Source organism: Ciconia boyciana, chromosome 28 (genome assembly GCF_034638445.1).
Source record: "Ciconia boyciana chromosome 28, ASM3463844v1, whole genome shotgun sequence".
Lineage (NCBI taxonomy): Eukaryota > Metazoa > Chordata > Aves > Ciconiiformes > Ciconiidae > Ciconia > Ciconia boyciana.
This window is the reverse complement of record NC_132961.1, coordinates 1255558-1275852: the sequence shown is the minus strand read 5'-3', so window position 1 is coordinate 1275852 and position 20295 is coordinate 1255558. Positions and strand designations below refer to the sequence as shown.

Here is a 20295-nt window from a genome sequence, read left to right as displayed (position 1 = left end):
TGCGGGCGGGAAGGGCGCGCGACAGCCCCGCCCCCTCCCCGCGTTGCCCCGCCCCCTCCCCGCGTTGCCCCGCCCCCGCTCCGCCGCCGTCCCCGTCGTGCCCCGCGCCGTCGCCGCCGCCGCCCCGTCGTGCCCCGCGCGGCCAAGATGGCGGCGCGGCGGGCGGCCCCGGCGCTGGTGCTGGCGCTGCTGGGGGCGGCGGCGGCGGCGCTGGGCGGCGGCGGGAGCTGCCGGGGCGGCCTCGGGCTGCGGGTGAGCGGCGGCGGGACGGGGCTGCCCTGCGGCGTGGCCGGGAGGGGGCGGGTCCCGCCCCGGGAGGGGGAGGAGGGAGGGGGGTGGGCCCTGCCGTGCCCTGCCCTGCCCTGCCCTGAGGCGGCGGGTGAATGTTGATGAGGGGGCGGGTCCTCCCGCGGGGAGGCTGGTTAATAGTAATGAGGGGGCGGGGTCGCTGCCCCGAGCCCGCTCGTTGATAGTCGTAAGGGGGTGGGGTCTGTTGCAATGACCTCGCATTAATATTAATCAGGGGGCGGAGTCCGTCGAGTGTCAACTCATTAATATTCAGGAGGGGGCGGGCACTCTCCCGCAGCGGCTTAGATGGATGAGGGGGTGTGCACTACCAAGCAGCAGCTCATTAATATTAAGGAGGGGGTTGACACTACCACAGAGCAGCTCATTAATATTAAGGAGGAGGCACGCACTACCTAAGATTAGCTCATTAATATTAAGGAGGAGGCGGGCACTACCAAAGAACAGCTCATTAATGTTAAGGAGGGGGGCAGACACTGCCACACCGGAGCTCATTAATATTAAGGAGGGGGTGGGCACTGCCACACCAGAGCTCATTAATATTAAGGAGGGGTGGGCACTGCCAAACTGGAGGTCATTAATATTAAGGAGGGGGTGGGCACTACCAAAGAACAGCTCATTAATATTAAGAGAGAGGGAGACACTACCAAAGATCACCTCATTAATATTAAGGAGGAGGCGGGCACTACCAAAGAATAGCTCATTAACATTAAGGAGGGGGCAGACACTGCCACACCGGAGCTCATTAATATTAAGGAGGGGCGGTCTCTGCCAAGCGACAGCTCATTAACAGTAAGGATAGAGATAGACTGTCAGGTGACATCTCATTAATATTCAGGAGGGGGGTCCTGTTGGTTGTCAGCTCATTAATATTCACGAGTGGGTGGGTAATGCTTGTGAGAGGGCAGGCTGTACCCCTGGTAATACATTAATATTCATGAACTACTGGTTATTAGTGTCAGTCATTAATATTCATGAGGGACTCAGCACCACGGGTGCTTGGCTCGTTAATATTCATGAGGGCTGGGTAGAAGTATTTGCTATATCATTAATATTAATGAGGGCTGGGTACACAACTCTTGGGTAGCTCGTTAATATTCATGAGGGATGGGTACAAGCCTTGTCTAGCTTAATATTCATGAGGGGTGAGCACAAAGCCTTGTCTAGCTTGTTAATATTCATGAGGGGTGGGTGCAATTCTTGCCTAGCTTGTTAATGTTCAAGAGGAGTGGGTACAAGCCTTGTCTAGCTCATTAATATTCACGAGGGGTGGGTACAAGCCTTGGTTAGCTTATTAATATTCATGAGAGCCAGGTAGAAGTATTTGCTATATATTAATATTAATGAGGGATGGGCACAAAGCCTTGTCTAGCTTGTTAATATTCATGAGGGGTGGGCACAAACCTTGCCTGGCTCGTTAATATTCATGAGGGGTGGGCACAAACCTTGCCTGGCTCGTTAATATTCATGAGGGGTGGGTACAAGCCTTGGCTAGTCGTTAAAATTCATGAGGGGTGGGCACAAAGCCTTGTCTAGCTCATTAATATTCATGAGGGGCGGAGACAAGTCTTGTCTAGCTCATTAATTATGGCGGTGGGCACAAGCCTTAGTTAGCTCATTAATATTCATGAGGAGTGGACACAATTGCCTAGCTCGTTAATATTCATGAGGGGTGGGTACGAGCCTTGGCTAGTCGTTAATATTCATGAGGGGTGGGCACAAAGCCTTGTCTAGCTCATTAATATTCATGAGGGGCGGACACAAGTCTTGTCTAGCTCATTAATTATGGCGGTGGGCACAATTCTTGCAGAGCTCATTAATATTCATGAGGGGTGGACACAAGTCTTGTCTAGCTCATTAATTATGGCGGTGGGCATAAGCCTTAGTTAGCTCATTAATATTCATGAGGGGTGGACACAATTGCCTAGCTCGTTAATATTCATGAGGGGTGGGTATGAGCCTTGGCTAGTCGTTAATATTCATGAGGACAAGGGGGGCGTCCCCGTCCCCGTGTCCCCTCTCTGGGGGGGCGTCCCCGTCCCCGTGTCCCCTCTCTGGGGGGGTGTCCCCGTCCCTGTCCCCGTGTCCCCTCTCTGGGGGGGTGTCCCCGTCCCCGTCCCCGTGTCCCCTCTCGGGGGGCGTCCCCGCGTCCCCGTCCCGGTGTCCCCGGCGGAGGCGTTGGCCCCTCCCTGTCCCCATTGTCCCCCCCTGTCCCCCCCAGCCGGGCGAGGGCCGCGACGCCGAGGCCTGCGGGCTCACCCTGACCCTGGAGCACTCCTTCGAGCTGGGTGAGTGGGGGTCACGGGGACGGGGGACGGGGGGGGGTGACACTGGGGACGCTGAGCCGGTCCCCAACCCCCCCGTGCGTGTCGTGTGTCCCCCCCCCCCCAGATGACAGCCCCCGGTTCCGCAAGCGGGGGACGCTGACCTGGACCCCCGGCGCCGAGCCCGGCCTGACGCTCGCCCAGAAGCAGCTCAGCGAGGACGAGCGCAACCACCTGCGGGTCGGGGGGGCTTGGGGGGTCCCTGGGGGCTTGGGGGGCCCAGGGGGTTTTGGGGCCCCGGGGGGCTTGGGAGGTCCCAGGGGGTTTTGGGGGTCCCAGGGGGTTTCAGGAGGTCCCAGGGGGTTTTGGGGTGTCCTGGGGGGCTTGGGGAGGCCTGGGGGGTTTCAGGGGTCCCAGGGGGTTTTGGGGTCCCAGGGGGTTTTGGGGTCCCAGGTGGGTTTCAGGAGGTCCCAGGGGGTTTTGGGGTGTCCCGGGAGGGTTTCAGGGGCCCTGGGGGGCTTGGGGAGGCCTGGGGGGTTTCGGGGGTCCCAGGAGGGCTTGGGGGCCCCGGGGGTTTTGGGGGCCCCGGAGGGTTTCAGGAGGTCCCAGGGGGTTTCGGGGGTCCCAGGGGGTTTCAGGAGGCCCTGGGGGGTTTCAGGGGTCCCAGGGAGGTTTTGGGGGTCCCAGGGAGGTTTCAGGAGGTCCCAGGGGGTTTTGGGGTGTCCCGGGGGTTTCAGGAGGCCCTGGGGGGGCTTGGGGAGGTCTGGGGGGTTTCAGGGGTCCCAGGGGGCTTGGGGGGTCCCAGGGGTTTTGGGGGGTCCCGGGGGGGTTTCAGGGGGCCCTGGGGAGGCCTGGGGGTTTTCGGGGTCCCAGGGAGATTTGGGGGATGCCGGGTGGGGCTTGGGGGTCCCAGGGGGTTTTGGGGGTCCCAGGGGTTTTGGGGTAGTCCCAGGGGGCTTGGGGGGCCCAGGGGCATTTTGGGGTCCCAGGGAGGTTTGGGGCATCCCAGGGGGTTTTTGGGGGGCCGGGGGGTTTCAGGGGTCCCGGGGGTTGGGGGTGTCCCATGGGAGTTTTGGGGGTCCCAGGGGGCTTGGGGAGCCCTGGGGGTTTGGGGGTCCCAGGGGGCTTGGGGTCCCAAGGGGTTTGGGGGTCCCGGGGTTGGGGGTCCGGGGTTGGGGGTGTCCTGGGCTTTGGGGGTCCCCGGGGGTTTGGGGTCCCAGAGGGGTTTTGGGGATGTCCCGGGGTTGGGGGTCCCAGAGGGGTTTTGGGGGGCCCGGGGTTGGGGGTGTCCCGGGCTTTGGGGGTCCCCGGGGGTTTCGGGGTGTTCCGGGGTTGGGGGTCCCCGGGGGTTTGGGGGTGTCCCGGGGTTGGGGGTCCCAGAGGGGTTTTGGGGGGCCCGGGGGTTGGGGGGTCCGGGGTTGGGGTGTCCCGGGCTTTGGGGGTCCCCGGGGGTTTTGGGGATGTCCCGGGGGTTGGGGGGGTCCCCGAGGGGTTTGGGGGGGTCCCAAGGGGGTTTGGGGGGGTCCCGGGCCCTGGGGCCGACGCTGTCCCTGTCCCCCAGGAGGTGGCCGCCCGGGAGGGGCTGTACCGGGTGCGGATCCCCCGGAAGCCCCCGGCCCCCGGGGAGGAGGGCGGGGCCGGGTACGTCACCTCCTTCGTCCGGGCGGTACGTGGGGGCCTCTGGCCCCGCCCCGGGCCCCGCCCCATTCCCCCCCACCCCCGATGTCCCCCTGGCCCCGCCCCGGGCCCCGCCCCATTCCCCCCGATGTCCCCCTGGCCCCGCCCCGGGCCCCGCCCTATTCCCCCCGATGTCCCCCCGGCCCCGCCCCATTCCCCCCGATGTCCCCTGGCCCCGCCCCGGGCCCCGCCCTATTCCCCCCCCGATGTCCCCCTGGCCCGCCCCGGCCCCGGGCCCCGCCCCATTCCCCCCGATGTCCCCTGGCCCCGCCCGGGCCCCGCCCTATTCCCCCCGATGTCCCCTGGCCCCGCCCCGGGCCCCGCCCCATTCCCCCCCGATGTCCCCTGGCCCCGCCCCGGGCCCCGCCCTATTCCCCCGATGTCCCCCGGCCCCGCCCCATTCCCCCCGATGTCCCCCTGGCCCGCCCCGGGCCCCGCCCTATTCCCCCCCCGATGTCCCCCTGGCCCCGCCCGGGCCCCGCCCCATTCCCCCGATGTCCCCTGGCCCCGCCCCGGGCCCCGCCCTATTCCCCCGATGTCCCCCTGGCTCCCGCCCCCGGGCCCCGCCCCATTCCCCCCACCCCCCGATGTCCCCGGGCCCCGCCCCATTCCCCCCACCCCCTGATGTCCCCTGGCCCCGCCCCGGCCCCGCCCCATTCCCCCGATGTCCCCTGGCCCCGCCCCGGCCCTGCCCCATTCCCCCGATGTCCCCCTAGCCCCGCCCCAGGCCCTGGGCCCCGCCCCATTCCCCCGATGTCCCCTGGCCCCGCCCCTGGCCCCGCCCCATTCCCCCCCCCATGTCCCCCTGGCCCCGCCCCACATGTCCCCGCTGCTGCACCCCCCTGCCCCCTCGGGGCCCCCTGTCACCCCACCCCCCTTGCTGCCCCCATGTCCCCCTTGGTGTCCCTGCGCCCCCTTTCTGTCCCCTGTCACCCCGTGTGTCCCCTCCTCTGCCCCCCGTCACCCCACGTCCCCCTGGTGGCCCCTGTCCCCCATAACCCATGTCCCCCGTCCCCCCCATGTCCCCCTGTCCCCCCGTCCCTTGTCCCCTGTGCCCCCGTCACCCCCTGCCCCCCAGTGTCCCCCTTGATGTCCCTTGTCACCCCATGTCCCTTGTCCCCTGTGTCCCCCAGTGCCCCTGTCACCCCGTGTCCCTCTGTCCCCCCCATGTCCCTTGTCCCTCTCGCCCCCGTCACCCCTGCCCCCCAGTGTCCCCTTGATGCCCCCTGTCCCCCGTGTCCCCCTGGTGTCCCTGTCCCCCATAACCCATGTCCTGCTGTCTCCTGTGTCCCCCGGTGCCCCGTCCCCCGTGTCCCCCCGATGTCCCCTGTCGCCCCATAACCCATGTCCTGCTGTCCCCCGTGTCCCCCCGGCGTCCCTGTCCCCCCGTGTCCCCCGGTGCCCCCTGTCACCCCGTGTCCCCCCGGTGTCCCTGTCCCCCATAACCCATGTCCTGCTGTCCCCCGTGTCCCTTGTCCCTGGTGCCCCCATCCCCCGTGTCCCCCGGTGCCCCCGTCCCCCGTGTCCCCCGGTGTCCCCTGTCCCCCATAACCCATGTCCTGCTGTCCCCCGTGTCCCCAGTGCCCCCTGTCCCCCGTGTCCCTGGTGTCCCTGTCACCCCGTGTCCCCCTGGTGTCCCTGTCCCCCGTGTGTCCCCCGATGTCCCCTGTCCCCCCATAACCCATGTCCTGCTGTCCCCCGGTGCCCCCCGTCACCCCGTGGCCCCCGTGTCCCCGCAGTGTGCCCTGGTGGAGTCCCACCTCTCGGACCAGCTGACGGTGCACGTGGACGTGGCCGGGAACGTGGTGGCCCTGGGGGTGGTGGCCGTGCCGGGGACCTGCCGGGGCGCGGAGGTGGAGGACGTGGACCTGGAGGTCTTCAACACCTCGGTGGCCCTGCGGCAGCCGCTGCCCGCTGCCACGTGAGTGACGGGGGACACCGTGGGGACACGGTGGGGACACGGTGGGGACATGGTGGGACCTGGGGACACGGTGGGGACACCGTGGGATGCGGGGACACGGTGGGGGACACGGTGGAGGACGTGGACCTGGAGGTCTTCAACACCTCGGTGGCCCTGCGGCAGCCGCTGCCCGCTGCCACGTGAGTGACGGGGGACACCGTGGGGACACGGTGGGGACACGATGGGGACATGGTGGGACCTGGGGACACGGTGGGGACACCGTGGGATGCGGGGACACGGTGGGGGACACGGTGGAGGACGTGGACCTGGAGGTCTTCAACATCTTGGTGGCCCTGCGGCAGCCACTGCCCGCTGCCACGTGAGTGACGGGGGACACGGTGGGGACACGGTGGGGACACGGTGGGGACAGGGTGGGGCCTGGGGACACGGTGGGGACACCGTGGGATGCGGGGACACGGTGGGGACACGGTGGAGGACGTGGACCTGGAGGATTTCAACACCTCGGTGGCCCTGCGGCAGCCGCTGCCCGCTGCCACGTGAGTGACGGGGGACGTGGGGACACGGTGGGGACACGGGGACGTGGTGGGGACAGGGTGGGGACAGGATGGGGACATGGGGACACGGTGGGGGACACGGGGGAGGACGTCCCCATAGGGGTCTCCAGCACCTTGGTGGCCTTGTGCCAGCCCCCGTCTGCTGCCACGTGAGTGACGGAGGGGACATGGGGGGGACACGCAGGGACGCCGTGGGGTGGGGACATGGGGACACGGGAGGGGACACGGTGACGCTGGGGGGTGGCACAAGGGGATGGGATGACACTGGGTGGGGGCAGGGGACACAGTGACGCTGGGGGGACATTTTGGGGGGACCCATGGGTGCTGGGGGTGGGGGTGGTGACATTTGGGGGGAGGTGACATCTGTGGGGGGTGGTGACATCTGTGTGGGGGGTGACATTTGGGGGTGGGGTGACATTGGGGGGTGACATTGGGGGTGGTGACATTTGGGTGTGGGGGTGGCATTTGGGGGTGGTGGTGACATTTGGGGGTGGTGACATTTGGGGGTGGGGTGACATTTGGGGGTGACATTGGGGGTGACATTTGGGGGTGGGGTGACATTTGGGGGGTGACATTGGGGGTGACATTTGGGGGTGGGGTGACATTGGGGGGTGACATTGGGGGGTGACATTTGGGGGTGGGGGTGGCATTGGGGGGTGGTGGTGACATTTGGGGGGTGACTTTGGGGTGGGGTGACATTGGGGGGTGACATTGGGGGGTGACATTTGGGGGTGGGGGTGACATTGGGGGTGACATTGGGGGGTGACATTTGGGGTGGGGTGACATTGGGGGGTGACATTGGGGGGTGACATTTGGGGGTGGTGGCATTGGGGGGTGACATTTGGGGGTGGGGGTGACATTTGGGGGTGGCATTGGGGGGTGACATTTGGGGGTGGTGACATTGGGGGGTGACATTTGGGGGTGGGGGTGGCACTGGGGGTGATATTTGGGGGTGACATTTGGGGGGTGACATTTGGGGTGGGGGTGACATTTGGGGGGTGGCATTTGGGGTGGGGGTGACATTTGGGGGTGGGGGTGGCATTTGGGGGTGGTGACATTTGGGGGTGACATTTGGGGGTGGGGGTGACATTTGGGGGTGGTGACATTGGGGGGTGACATTTGGGGTGGGGTGATATTTGGGGGTGACATTTGGGGTGGTGACATTTGGGGGTGACATTTGGGGGTGGGGTGACATTTGGGGGTGGTGACATTTGGGGGGTGACATTTGGGGGTGGGGTGACATTTGGGGGTGACATTGGGGGGTGACATTTGGGGTGGGGGTGACATTTGGGGGGTGACATTGGGGGTGACATTTGGGGGTGGGGTGACATTTGGGGGGTGGCATTGGGGGTGACATTTGGGGGGTGACATGGGGGTGTGGGACATTTTAGGGGCTCTTTCAAGGCCTGCCTTTTGGGGGGGCTGCTTGCGGTTGAGGACGGGACGGGACATTGGGGGGGACCCCGCGGAGGGGGGGTGCCGGGTTTGGGGGAGCCCGTGACCCCCCCGGCCCCCCCAGCCCCGAGACGGCCGCCTTCATCCGGCACCTGGAGCAGGAGCAGGCCCAGCGCGCCAAGAACCCCCAGGAGCAGAAGTCCTTCTTCGCCAAATACGTGCGTGGCCCCAAACCCCCGGGCCCCCAAACCCCCTCCGTGTCCCCCAAATCCCCCTGACCCCCAAACCTCCCCCCGGGTCCTCCCAGCCCCCAAAACCCACCCCTGGGTGTTCCCAACCTCTTCCTCCCGGCCCCCCAACCCCCCCCAGGTCCCCAGTGCCCCCCAGGCTCCCCAAAACCCCCTGGGCCCCCCAAACCCACCCCTGGGCACCCCCAACCCCCCCTCCCCCAGGTCCTCCCAGCCCCCAAAACCCACCCCTGGGTGTTCCCAACCTCTTCCTCTGGGCCCCCAACCCCCCCCCCCGGGTCCCCCAGTGCCCCCCAGGCTTCCCAAAACCCCCCTGGGCCCCCAAACCCACCCCTGGGCACCCCCAACCCCTCCCCCCCGTCTTCTCCCAGCCCCCAAAACCCACCCCTGGGTGCCCCCAACCCCCCCCCGTGTCTCCTAAAATTCTCTGGGCCCCCCAAACTCCCTGGGTGCCCCCAACCCCTCCACGCCCCCCCAAATCCCCCTGACCCCCAAACCTCCCCCCGGGACCCCAGGCCCCCAGAACCCACCCCTGGGTGCCCCCAACCCTCCCTCTGGGCCCCAAACCCCTCCCTGTCCCCCAAAATCCCCCTGGGCCCCAAACCCCCTGGGCCCCTAAACCCACCCTGGGTGCCCCCAAACCCCCTGTGTCCCCAGGCCCCCCAAACCCCACCCCTGGGTGCCCCCAAACCCCCTGTGTCCCCCACCCCCAGGCCCCCCAAACCCCACCCCTGGGTGCCCCAAAACCCTCCATGTCCCCCAAACCCCCCTGGGCCCCCCAAACCCCCTGGGCCCCTAAACCCACCCTGGGTGCCCCAAACCCCCTGTGTCCCCCACCCCCCAGGCCCCCCAAACCCCACCCCTGGGTGCCCCAAACCCCTGTGTCCCCCACCCCCCCCCCCCAAACCCCACCCCTGGGTGCCCCCAAAACCCCTCCATGTCCCCCAAAACCCCCTGGGACCCCCAACCCCCCTACGCCCCCCAACCCACCCCTGGGTGCCCCCAAACACCCCGTGCCCCCAAAACCCACCCCGGGCTGGGGCCCCACATCGTCTGGGGTCCCAGGGGAGCTCCGGAGCCCCACGGCAGCCCCAGACCCCCAGTTTTTGTCCTGGCCCCCAAAATCCACCCTGTTTTTACCAGCAGAACCCCCCCCAGCCCTTGGGGTCCCCAAACCCTCCTGGGCCCCCAGCTCCCCCAAACTCCTCTTGTGCCCCCCCAGCCCTTGGGGTCCCCAAACCCCTCCTGGGCCCCCAGCTCCCCCAACTCCTCTTGTGCCCCCCCCCCCCCAGCCCTTGGGGTCCCCAAACCCCTCCTGGGCCCCCAGCTCCCCCAACTCCTGTGCCCCCCCCAGCCCTTGGGGTCCCCAAACCCCTCCTGGGCCCCCAAACCCCTTTCTCCCCCCCAAACCTCCCCAGGCCCCCCCCCCCCTTGCCACCCCCAAACCCCGCCCCCCCGTTTTCTGCTCTGGGGGGTCAGCAGGAAGGGGGTGTATTGGGGTGACACCCCCCTTTCTCCCCGCAGTGGATGTACATCATCCCCATCGTCCTCTTCCTCATGATGTCCGGAGCCCCCGACGCGGGGGGCAAGGGGGGACGGGGGTGGGGGGGTGGGGGCAGGTGAGACCGACCCGACCCCCAATCCCCCCGGGGCGAGGGGGGGCAGTGAATAAACCGGTCTGTGACCCCCAGCTGGCTGCCTGTCTGGGGCGGGGCTTCGCGCGGGGGCGGGGCCTGGCGGGGGGCGGGCCTCGCGTGGGGCGGGGCTTCGCGGGGGCGGGGTCATCCGGAGGGCGGGGTCTCCCCGCGGTGGGGGGGGCGGGGTGGCCAGGTGTGAGTGGGTGGGTGGGGCTGCCGTAGTGGGCGGGGCATTGCAGGGGGCGGTGTGTGGGCGGGGGAAGGAGCCTTGTGGGCGGGGCTGGGCGGGAGGCGGGGCGTTTTGGGGAGTGGGGGCGGGAGGGGGCGGGACGTTTTGGGGAGGGGGCGGGGCGCGCCGGTACCGGGGAGGAGGTGAGTGGGCGGGGCCGGCCGGTACCGGGTGGCGGGGCGTGGCGGCGGCGGTGGGCGTGGCGGAGGGCGGGGCCGGGCGGAGGCGGCCGCCGGGTGGGCGGGGCCGGGACGCGCCGCTCCGCCGCGCCGGGGGCTCCGCTCGGCCGCTGCCCGGGGCCGCCCCGCCGCGCCCGGCACCGCCGGCAGGTACCGACCGGGACCGGGACCGGGGCGGGGCACGGGGGAAGGGGTCGGTGCAACGGCGGGGGGGGCGGGGGAAGGCGGCCGTGCAATGCACGGGGGTGGCGGTGCAACGGGGCCGGGCCGTGCACCGCGGCAGGGCGTGCAAGGCACGGGTGGGGGGGTCGGTGTAACGGGGCCGTGCACGGCGGCGGGGAGGGCGGCGCACCGGGGGCGTGCAAGGCACGGGAGGAGGGGGATGCGTGTAACGGGGCCGTGTAACGGGCGTGCAAGGCGGCGGGAGGGGCGGGGGGAGCTGGTGCAACGGGGCCGGGCGGGCGTGCAAGGCACGGGGAGGGGCGTGCAACGGGGGGGAGCGTGCAATGCGCCAGGGAGAGGCGTGCAAGGGGCGGGGGGCGTGCAAGGGGGGGGCGTGCAAGGGGTGGGCGTGCAAGGGGACCGTGCAACCGTGCGATGCACCAGGGAGCACGGGGCAATGGGGACACGCGTGTGCAAGGGGCCGTGCGACGTGCAAGGCACGCGGGGGGGGTGTGCACGCGGGGCGCTCGTGCAAAGGGGCCGTGCAACGGGGGAGGCACCGGGGAGCTCCGTGCAAGGGGGAGGGGGATTGTGCAAGGGGGGGGGGGAGATCGTGCAAGGCCCCCCCCCGCCCCCCCGTGCAAAAGGAGGGGGGGGGTGACGGTGACACGCGTGACACCGCGCTGGGTGTGGGCGTGCGACGGCGCGTGCACGCGCGTGTGCCCGCCGCCGGCCGCCCGTGGGGACACGTGTGTGCCGCACACGTGTGTGCCAGCTCCCCTGCGCCCGCCGGCTCGGCCACGTGTGCGACACGCGTGTGTCTCCCCCCCGCCCCCCCACGCACACACGCGTGTGCGCCAGGCACGGCGGAGGGCGGGGCGGTGCACACGCGTGTGCGAGCGGTGCCGCCAGGGACCCGCGGCCTCGTTCGGCCTCGTTCGGCCTCGTTTCGGTGCCCTCCGCCCCGGCGCACGTGGGGCCCAGGGCCGGGCACACGCGTGTGCAGGCGTGCGCGGGGCGCGTGCAAACGGGCACACGCGTGCGAGAGGCGCGTGCGAGCGCGCGGCAGGGAGTGTGCGAGCCGGCCACGCGCGGGCGGGGCGGGGCACGAGGGCGCGCGCGTGTCGCACGAGGGCGTGGGGGCCTCGCGCGCGCCGGCCGGCCTCGCACGTGCGCGTGTGCGGGAGGGCCGAGGTGCACACGCGTGTCCGGATGCCTGGGGGCCCCCACGCCCCTCCCCCGCACCCCCGGGCCTGGCAGCGCCTGACGGTCGCCATGGCAACCGCAAAGGATTCTGGGAGCAAATGGTCCCGATCCGGGCTGCGTGTCGCACGAGGGCTCCCCGTGTCGCACGACGGCTCCCAGTGTCGCACGAGGGCTCCCCGTGTCACACGAGTGGCTCCCGTGAGGGCACGCGCAGCCTCGCGCGTGCGCGGCCCCTCCTCGGGCGCGCACACGCGTGTGCGCCTCCTCGCACTAAGGTCCCGTGCGCGCGTGCGGATGCCTCGTGCGCGGGCGTGCTGACACGCGCCTGCTCCCCGTGCGCGTTTGCACGCGCGTGCGCGCGCAGCCCACGCCCCCGTGCACACGCACGTTCCTCTACGCGTGCAGCCTCACGCACGCACGCGCTCTCACACGTGTGCTCCCCGTGAACACGCTCCCATGCATGTGCTCCGCTTGCACGCACACGCTCCCGTACGTGTGTATTGTCATGCTTGCACACGTGCTCCCCGTGCACGCACACGCTCCCATACGTGTGTGCTTCCTTGCACGCGCATGCTTGTGCATTCCTGCTCCCCGTGCACACACACGCTTGCACATGTGTGCTCCCTGTTCACATGCACGCTTGCACACGTGTGCCCCCCATGCACACACGTGCTTGCACACGTGTGCTCCACTTGCACACATGTGCTTGCACACGCATGATCCTGGTGCCCGTGCCTGCTCCCCGTGCACACACACGCTTGCACATACGTGTTCCCAGTGCCCACACGTGCTCCACTTACACGCTTGCACACGCACTCCCGGTGCCCACACCTGCTCCCCGTGCACACACACGCTTGCACGCGCCCACTCCCAGTGCCCACGCGTGCTCCACTTATATACATGCACTTACACACGTGTGCTCCTGGTGCCCACGCCTGCTACCCATGCACACACACGCTTGCACACGCATGCTCCTGGTGCCCATGTGTGCTCCCCACGCACACGCATGCTCGCACACGCCTGCTCCCGGTTCCCATGTGTTCTCTCCGTGCACACACACGCTTGCACACGCGCTCCCACTGCCCACGCCTGCTCTCCGTGCACACACACGCTTGCACACGTGCACTCCCAGTTCCCATGTGTTCTCCCCATGCACACGCACGCTTGCACACGCGCTCCTGGTGCCATGTGAGCTTCCCCCGCACACACACGCTCGCACACGCGCTCCCGGTGCCCAGGCCTGCTCTCCGCGCACACACACGCTTGCACACGCCTGCTCCCGGTGCCCATGTGTTCTCCCCCTGCGCACACACGCTTGCACACATGCAGTCTCAGTTCCCATGTGTGCTCCCCCCGCACACGCACGCGCTTGCACACGCGCTCCCGGTTACCATGTGTTCTCCCCGCGCACACACGCTTGCACACGTGCACTCCCAGTTCCCATGTGTGCTCCCCATGCACACACACGCTTGCACACGCCTGCTCCTGGTGCCCATGTGTTCTCCCCGCACACACACACGCTTGCACACGTGCACTCCCAGTTCCCATGCGTGCTCCCCATGCACACACACGCTTGCACACACATGCTCCTGGTGCCCGGGCCCGCTCCCCACGCACACACACACGCTTGCACACGTGCACTCCCAGTTCCCATGTGTGCTCCCCGCGCACACACATGCTCGCACACGTGCTCCCGCTGCCCGTGTGTGCTCCCCCCGCACACGCACGCTTGCACACGCGCTCCCGGTTACCATGTGTTCTCCCCGCGCACACACACGCTTGCACACGTGCACTCCCAGTTCCCATGTGTGCTCCCCATGCACACACACGCTTGCACACGCCTGCTCCCGGTTACCATGTGTTCTCCCCGCGCACACACACGCTTGCACACGTGCAGTCTCAGTTCCCATGTGTTCTCCCCTCGCACACACACGCTTGCACACGTGCACTCCCAGTTCCCATGCGTGCTGCCCATGCACACACACGCTTGCACACGCCTGCTCCCAGTGCCCATGTGTTCTCCCCGCGCACACGCACGCTTGCACACGCCTGCTCCTGGTGCCCATGTGTTCTCCCCACACACACACACGCTTGCACACGTGCACTCCCAGTTCCCATGCGTGCTCCCCATGCACACACACGCTTGCACACGCATGCTCCTGGTGCCTGGGCCCGCTCCCCGCACACACACACGCTTGCACACGTGCAGTCTCAGTTCCCATGTGTGCTCCCCGCGCACACACACGTGCTCCCGCTGCCCGTGTGTGCTCCCCCCGCACACGCACGCTTGCACACGCCTGCTCCCGGTGCCCATGTGTTCTCCCCCTGCGCACACACGCTTGCACACGTGCAGTCTCAGTTCCCATGTGTGCTCCCCCCGCACACACACGCTTGCACACGCGCTCCCGGTTACCATGTGTTCTCCCCGCGCACACGGACGCTTGCACACACGCTCCTGGTGCCCATGTGTGCTCCCCGCGCACACACACGCTTGCACACGCATGCTCCTGGTGCCCGGGCCCGCTCCCCGCACACACACACGCTTGCACACGTGCAGTCTCAGTTCCCATGTGTGCTCCCTGCACACACATGCGCTCGCACACGCATGCTCCTGGTGCCCGGGCCCGCTCCCCACGCACACACACGCTTGCACACGTGCAGTCTCAGTTCCCATGCGTGCTCCCCCCGCACACACACACGCTCGCACACGTGCTCCCGCTGCCCGTGTGTTCTCCCCGCGCACACGCACGCTCGCACACGCCTGCTCCCCACCCCCGGCCCCGCCACAACTGGTTCAAGGGCCCCCAATGTCACGGTGCCGATCTGGGGCTGCCGTGTCCCCGCGTGCGTCCCCGCGTCCCCGTCCCGTGTCCCCGCGCCCCCCCCGGGACGCGCCCCACTTCCCGCCGCCCGCTAAAAATAGCCCGACCCGGCCCGGGCTGGCGCGTGCACCCGCGTGTGCGAGCGTGCGAGGGCGTGCACGGAGGCGCGGGGGTGGGGGGGCTTTGCACACGCGTGTGCGCGGGAGGGGTCACCCACCTCCCCACCCCCAGCCCTGCGCTGGTGCGGCAAACCCGTGCGCACGCCACGCTGCCCCACGTGTGCACGTACGTGTGCGAGCGTGTACGTGCGTGTGCGAGCGTGTGGGTGCTGGGGGGTCGGGGTGCTGGGGGGAGGTCTGGGGGTGCCGGGGGGGGGTCACCCACTCCCTGCCTCCCCCCAGTCACATACTTGGGCGGCGAGGCCTTGCACGCCCACGCACTGCTCCATGAATGCACGTATGTGTGCAAGCGTGTACATGCGTGTGCGAGCCTGTGGGTGCTGGGGGGGGCTGGGGGTGCTGGGGGATTCGGGGGGTCACCCACCTCCGCCCCCCCAGCCGTGTGATGGTGCAGCGAACCCTTGCACTGCCCCACGTGTGCAAGCGTGTAGACGCGTGTGCGAGCCCGTGGGTGCTGGGGGGGACGGACTCTGGGGGTGCTGTGAGTTTCTGTGGGTGCTGGGGGCTCTGTGGGTGCTGGGGGCGTTGTGGGGGGGGGTCACCCACCTCTACACCCCCCCCCAGCCGTGTGATGGTGCAGTGAACCCCTCCACCGCCCCGCGCATGCACACACGTGGCAAGCGTGTAGACGCGTGTGCGAGCCTGTGGGTGCTGGGGGGGGGACTTCGGGGGTGCTGTGAGTTTCTGTGGGTGCTGGGGGGCTCTGTGGGTGCTGGGGGGGTTGTGGGGGGTGACCCACCTCTACAGCCCCCCCAGCCGTGTGATGGTGCAGTGAACCCTTCCACCGCCCCGTGCACGCACACACGTGTGCAAGCGTGTAGACGCGTGTGCGAGCCCGTGGGTGCTGGGGGGGCTGGAGGTGCTGGGGGGTCTGGGGGTGCTGGGGGATTCTGGGGGTGCTGGGGGGATTCTGGGGGGGGGGTCACCCACCTCCGCCCCCCCCCCCGCCGTGTGATGGTGCAGCAGACCCCTGCCCTGCCCCACGTGTGCAAGCGTGTAGACGCGTGTGCGAGCCTGTGGGTGCTGGGGGGTTCCGGGGGTGCTGGGGGTTCTGGGGGGTCACCCACCTCTGCCCCCCCCCAGCCGTGTGATGGTGGCAGCACGCCGCGCACGCCGGCCTCCAGGGAGGAGGAGGAGGGTCGGGGCTCCGAGTACCCCGAGGGCGACTCGGATTCGGGGAGCTCCCGCGAGGGCCCCCCCGGCTCCAACCCCGGCCCCCCGCGCCCGCAGCCCCCGGCCCCCCGGCCCCCGACGACACCCACTTCAGCATGATGGTCTTCCGCATCGGGATCCCCGACCTGCACCAGACGGTGAGGGGGGAGCCCCAAAATAGGAGGGGGTCCCCAAAATATATGGGAGGGTCCCCAGAAATATGGGGGTCCCGAAAATATGGGGGGCTAAAATTAAGGGGTGTCCAAAGGTAGGGGTGACTCCCAAAATTATAAGGGTGCCCCAAAAATGGGGGTGGGGGAATATAGGGCCCCCCAGAAATGGGGGAGGATAAAAGTATGGGGGTCCCTAATGTCTTGGGGGGTCCCCAAAGGTAGGGGGTGTCCCTCAAAAATAGGGGGTCCCCAAAAATAGGGGAGGTCCCCCAAAATATGAGGGCCCCCAAAATATGAGGGGTTCTCAAAATAGGGGGGTCTCAAAAATATGTGGGGCCCCCCAAAATAGGGGTGTCCCTGAAATATATAGGGGGTCTCAAAAACTGGGTGGGGTCCCCTCAAAAATAGGGGGTCCCCTCAAAAATGGGGGTTCCCTCAAAAATAGGGGGCCCCAAAAATATGGGGGTCTCCTCAAAAATGTGGGGTTCCTCAAAAACTGGGGGGCAAAAATGAGGGGGGACCCTCAAAAATGGGGGAGCCCTCAAACATTGGGGGGCCCAAAAATATGGGGTCCCCAAAATAGGGGGGTCTCAAAAGATGAGGGGGCCCAAAAATATGAGGGGGGTCCCTGAAAGTATGGGGGGGTCCCCAAAGGTAGGGGTGCCCCCTAACAATATGGGGGGGTCCCCCAAATGTAGGGGAGACCCCCAAAACGAGGGGGTTCACCCCAGGGGTGATGGGGGTCCCCATCTCAGGGCCCATCTTAGGGGTTTTGGGGGGGTGGTCCCTATCTCAGGGTCCCCCTGCCCCCGAGGCCCCCGAGCCCCCATGTCCCTGGGTCCTGGGGTCCCCTGCCCCCCTAAGCCCCCATGCCCCACCCAGGGGTGACGGAGGGTCCCCATCCGGGGTCCCCCTGCCCCCCTGCCCCCCGAGCCCCCATGCCCCACCCAAGGGTGACGGAGGGTCCCCATCCGGGGTCCCCCTGCCCCCCGAGCCCCCAAGCCCCCATGCCCCACCCAAGGGTGACGGAGGGGTCCCCATCCGGGGTCCCCCTGCCCCCCGAGCCCCCATGCCCCACCCAGGGGTAACGAGGGGTCCCCATCCGGGGTCCCCGAGCCCCCAAGCCCCCATGCCCCACCCAGGGGTGACGGAGGGGTCCCCATCCGGGGTCCCCCCGCCCCCCGAGCCCCCCAGCCCCCAAGCCCCACCCAAGGGTGACAGAGGGTCCCCATCCGGGGTCCCCCTGCCCCCCAGGCCCCCAAGCCCCACCCAGGGGTGACGGAGGGGTCCCCATCCGGGGTCCCCGAGGCCCCCGAGACCCCATGGCCCACCCAGGGGTGACGGAGGGGCCCCCATCCGGGGTCCCCCTGCCCCCCCTGCCCCCCCGAGCCCCCCATGCCCCACCCAAGGGTGACGGAGGGGTCCCCATCCGGGGTCCCCCTGCCCCCCGAGGCCCCCATGCCCCACCCAGGGGTGACGGAGAGAGGGGGGTCCCCCCATCCCGGAGGTCCCTGACCCCAGGGCTCTTGCGGGTCCGCGGGCCGGGGTCCCCCCCTGTCCCCCCCTCCCCGTGCCCCCCCAGAAGTGCCTGCGCTTCGACCCGGGGGCGGCGGTGTGGGCGGCCAAGCAGCAGCTGCTCTGCGCCCTGACCGAGGGGCTCCACGACGGCCTCAACTACGGCCTCTTCCAGCCCGCCGCCGCCGGCCGCGACGCCAAGTTCCTGGACGAGGAGCGGCCCCTGCGCGACTACCCGCAGAGCTTCGACCAGGGCGTGCCCTACCTCGAGGTGGGCGGGGCCTCGGGGTGGGCGGGGCGTAGAGGGGTGGGGCCTGGGGGTGGGGGCTTCGACCCCCCCGGAGGGTTGATCTCCCCGCCAAGGGATTCGAGCAGGGCGTGCCCTACCTCGAGGTGGGCGGGGCCTCGGGGTGGGCGGGGCGTAGAGGGGTGGGGCCTGGGGGTGGGGCCTGGGGGTGGGGGCTTCGACCCCCCCGGAGGGTTGTTCTCCACGCCAAGGGATTCGAGCAGGGCGTGCTCTACCTCGAGGTGGGCGGGGCCTCGGGGTGGGAGGGGCCTCGGGGGCGGGGCCTGGGGGGGTGGGGCATGGGGGTGGGGGGCTTCGCCCCCCCGGAGGGTTGATCTCCCCGCCAAGGGATTCGAGCAGGGCGTGCCCTAACTCGAGGTGGGCGGGGCCTCGTAGAGGGTGGGGCTTGGGGGCAGGGCCTGGGTGGGTGGGGCCTGGGGGTGGGGGCTTCGACCCCCGGAGGGTTAACCTCCCCGCCAAGGGATTCGAGCAGGGCGTGCCCTACCTCGAGGTGGGCGGGGCCTCGGGGTGGGCGGGGCGTAGAGGGGTGGGGCCTGGGTGGGTGGGGCCTGGGGGTGGGGGCTTCGTCCCCCCCGAAGGGTTGATCTCCCCGCCAAGGGATTCGAGCAGGGTGTGCCCCACCTCGGGGTGGGCGGGGCCTCGGGGGGGGCGGGGCGTAGAGGGGTGGGGCCTGGGGGTGGGGCCTGGGGGGTGGGGGGCTTCGTCCCCCCCGGAGGGTTGATCTCCCCGCCAAGGGATTCGAGCAGGGCGTGCCCTACCTCGAGGTGGGCGGGGCCTCGGGGTGGGAGGGGCCTCGAGGGGCGGGGCCTGGGGGGGTGGGGCATGGGGGTGGGGGGCTTCGCCCCCCCGGAGGGTTGATCTCCCCACCAAGGGATTCGAGCAGGGCGTGCCCCACCTCGAGGTGGGCGGGGCATATCGGTGGGCGAGGCCTGGGGCGGGGCCTGGGTGGGTGGGGCATGGGGGCGGGTTGCCCCCCCCCCCCGGGATGACCCCAGAGCTTTGACTAAGGCACGCCCTACCTCGAGGTGGGCGGGGCATAGCGGAGAGGCGTGGCCAGGGAGTGAGCGTGGCCCTTGTGGGCGGGGCTTCCCCTGGGGTAGGGGTGGGGCTGAACCGTATCCTACAGGGTAGGGGTGGGGTCTGTGTGGGCGTGGCACGGGGCGGGGCTTCCCCGGGGCTGGCAGCGTGTGCCCCACCTCGAGGTCGGGACTGGGCGGAGCCTAAAGGGGGCGCGGCCCGCAGCGAGGGCGGGGCCTAGGGGAGGCGGCTTCAGGGTTGACTGGCAGGCGGGGGCGGGGGAGGGCGTGGTCCTGGCGGGGAAGGGGCGTGTCCCTCGGCCGAGGGGCGTGTCCGCGCTGACCCCCCCCCCAGTTCCGCTACAAGACGCGGGTGTACAAGCAGACCAACCTGGACGAGAAGCAGCTGGCCAAGCTGCACACCAAGGTGGGACCGCCCCCGGCCACGCCCCCGGCCACACCCCCGCCCACGCCCACGCCCACGCCCCCACGCCCCGCGGACCCGACCCCCCGCCCTGCAGCCCCGTTCCGTCCCGCCGGCCGCCTGGCCCCGCCCCCTGCCTGCATGGCCCCTCCCCTCCGCTCGGCAGTCCCGCCCCCGCCTGGCCCGCCCCCTGCCTGCATGGCCCCTCCCCTCCGCTCGGCAGTCCCGCCCCCGCCTGGCCCCGCCCACGGGGCCACCCCTTTGTGTCCCTGCACGCCGCGGTGTCCCCAAGCCCCGCCCGTGTCCCCAGGACCCCACGGCGTCACCGTGTCCCACGGTGTCCCCACGGTGTCCCCGTGTCCTCACCCCCCGTGTCCCCACGCCCCGCCCCCTGTCCCCGCAGCCCCCATGTCCCCCGTGTCCCCTTGCCCCACGCGTGCCCACGTCCCTGCACCCCCCATGTCCCCGTGTCCCCTCGCCCCACGCGTGCCCGTGTCCCCATGCCCCCGGTGTCCCCGTGTCCCCCTGCGTGTCCCCTCGCCCCACGCGTGCCCGTGTCCCCATGTCCCCCTGCGTGTCCCCTCGCCCCACGCGTGCCGCTGTCCCCGTGTCCCCAAGTCCCTCGCCCCACACGTGCCCGTGTCCCCATGCCCCCGGTGTCCCCATGTCCCCCTGCGTGTCCCCTCGCCCCACGCGTGCCCGTGTCCCCATGCTCCCCCGTGTCTGCGTGTCCCCTCGCCCCACGCGTGCCGCTGTCCCCGTGTCCCCTCGCCCCACGCGTGCCCGTGTCCCCATGCCCCCAGTGTCCCCGTGTCCCCCTGCATGTCCCCTCGCCCCATGCATGCCACTGACCCCCGTGTCCCCCTGCGTGTCCCCTCACCCCACGCGTGCCCGTGTCCCCATGTCCCCCTGCGTGTCCCCTCGCCCCA

The 20295-nt window shown here is 69.5% G+C and overlaps 2 protein-coding genes across 2 annotated transcripts in view; both read left to right on the top strand.

Moving 5' to 3' along the window:
* The first annotated feature begins 108 nt into the window (after positions 1-108).
* EMC10 (ER membrane protein complex subunit 10) lies at positions 109-9988 on the top strand. Its single transcript, XM_072847632.1, has 7 exons — positions 109-252; positions 2528-2594; positions 2698-2810; positions 4132-4236; positions 5987-6168; positions 8242-8335; positions 9890-9988. The coding sequence occupies exons 1-7, from the start codon at positions 148-150 to the stop codon at positions 9986-9988; spliced, it is 765 nt and encodes a 254-aa protein (XP_072703733.1). The 5' UTR covers positions 109-147.
* Positions 9989-16022: 6034 nt separating this feature from the next.
* The window catches only part of SHANK1 (SH3 and multiple ankyrin repeat domains 1), a 43276-nt gene continuing 39003 nt past the window's right edge, over positions 16023-20295 (top strand). Inside the window, 3 exon segments of the mRNA XM_072847668.1 lie at positions 16023-16089; positions 17687-17890; positions 19298-19369. Of these exon segments, the coding sequence (XP_072703769.1) occupies positions 16048-16089; positions 17687-17890; positions 19298-19369 (318 nt within the window). The 5' untranslated portion in view covers positions 16023-16047.

Bases quoted from the DNA above. Each gene is read 5' to 3' on its own strand.
- EMC10 (XM_072847632.1), top strand. From the start codon at position 148: ATGGCGGCGCGGCGGGCGGCCCCGGCGCTGGTGCTGGCGCTGCTGGGG. The intron at 253-2,527 runs GTGAGCGGCGGC...TGTCCCCCCCAG, and splicing joins GGGGCGGCCTCGGGCTGCGG to CCGGGCGAGGGCCGCGACGC. The intron at 4,237-5,986 runs GTACGTGGGGGC...GTGTCCCCGCAG, and splicing joins TCACCTCCTTCGTCCGGGCG to TGTGCCCTGGTGGAGTCCCA.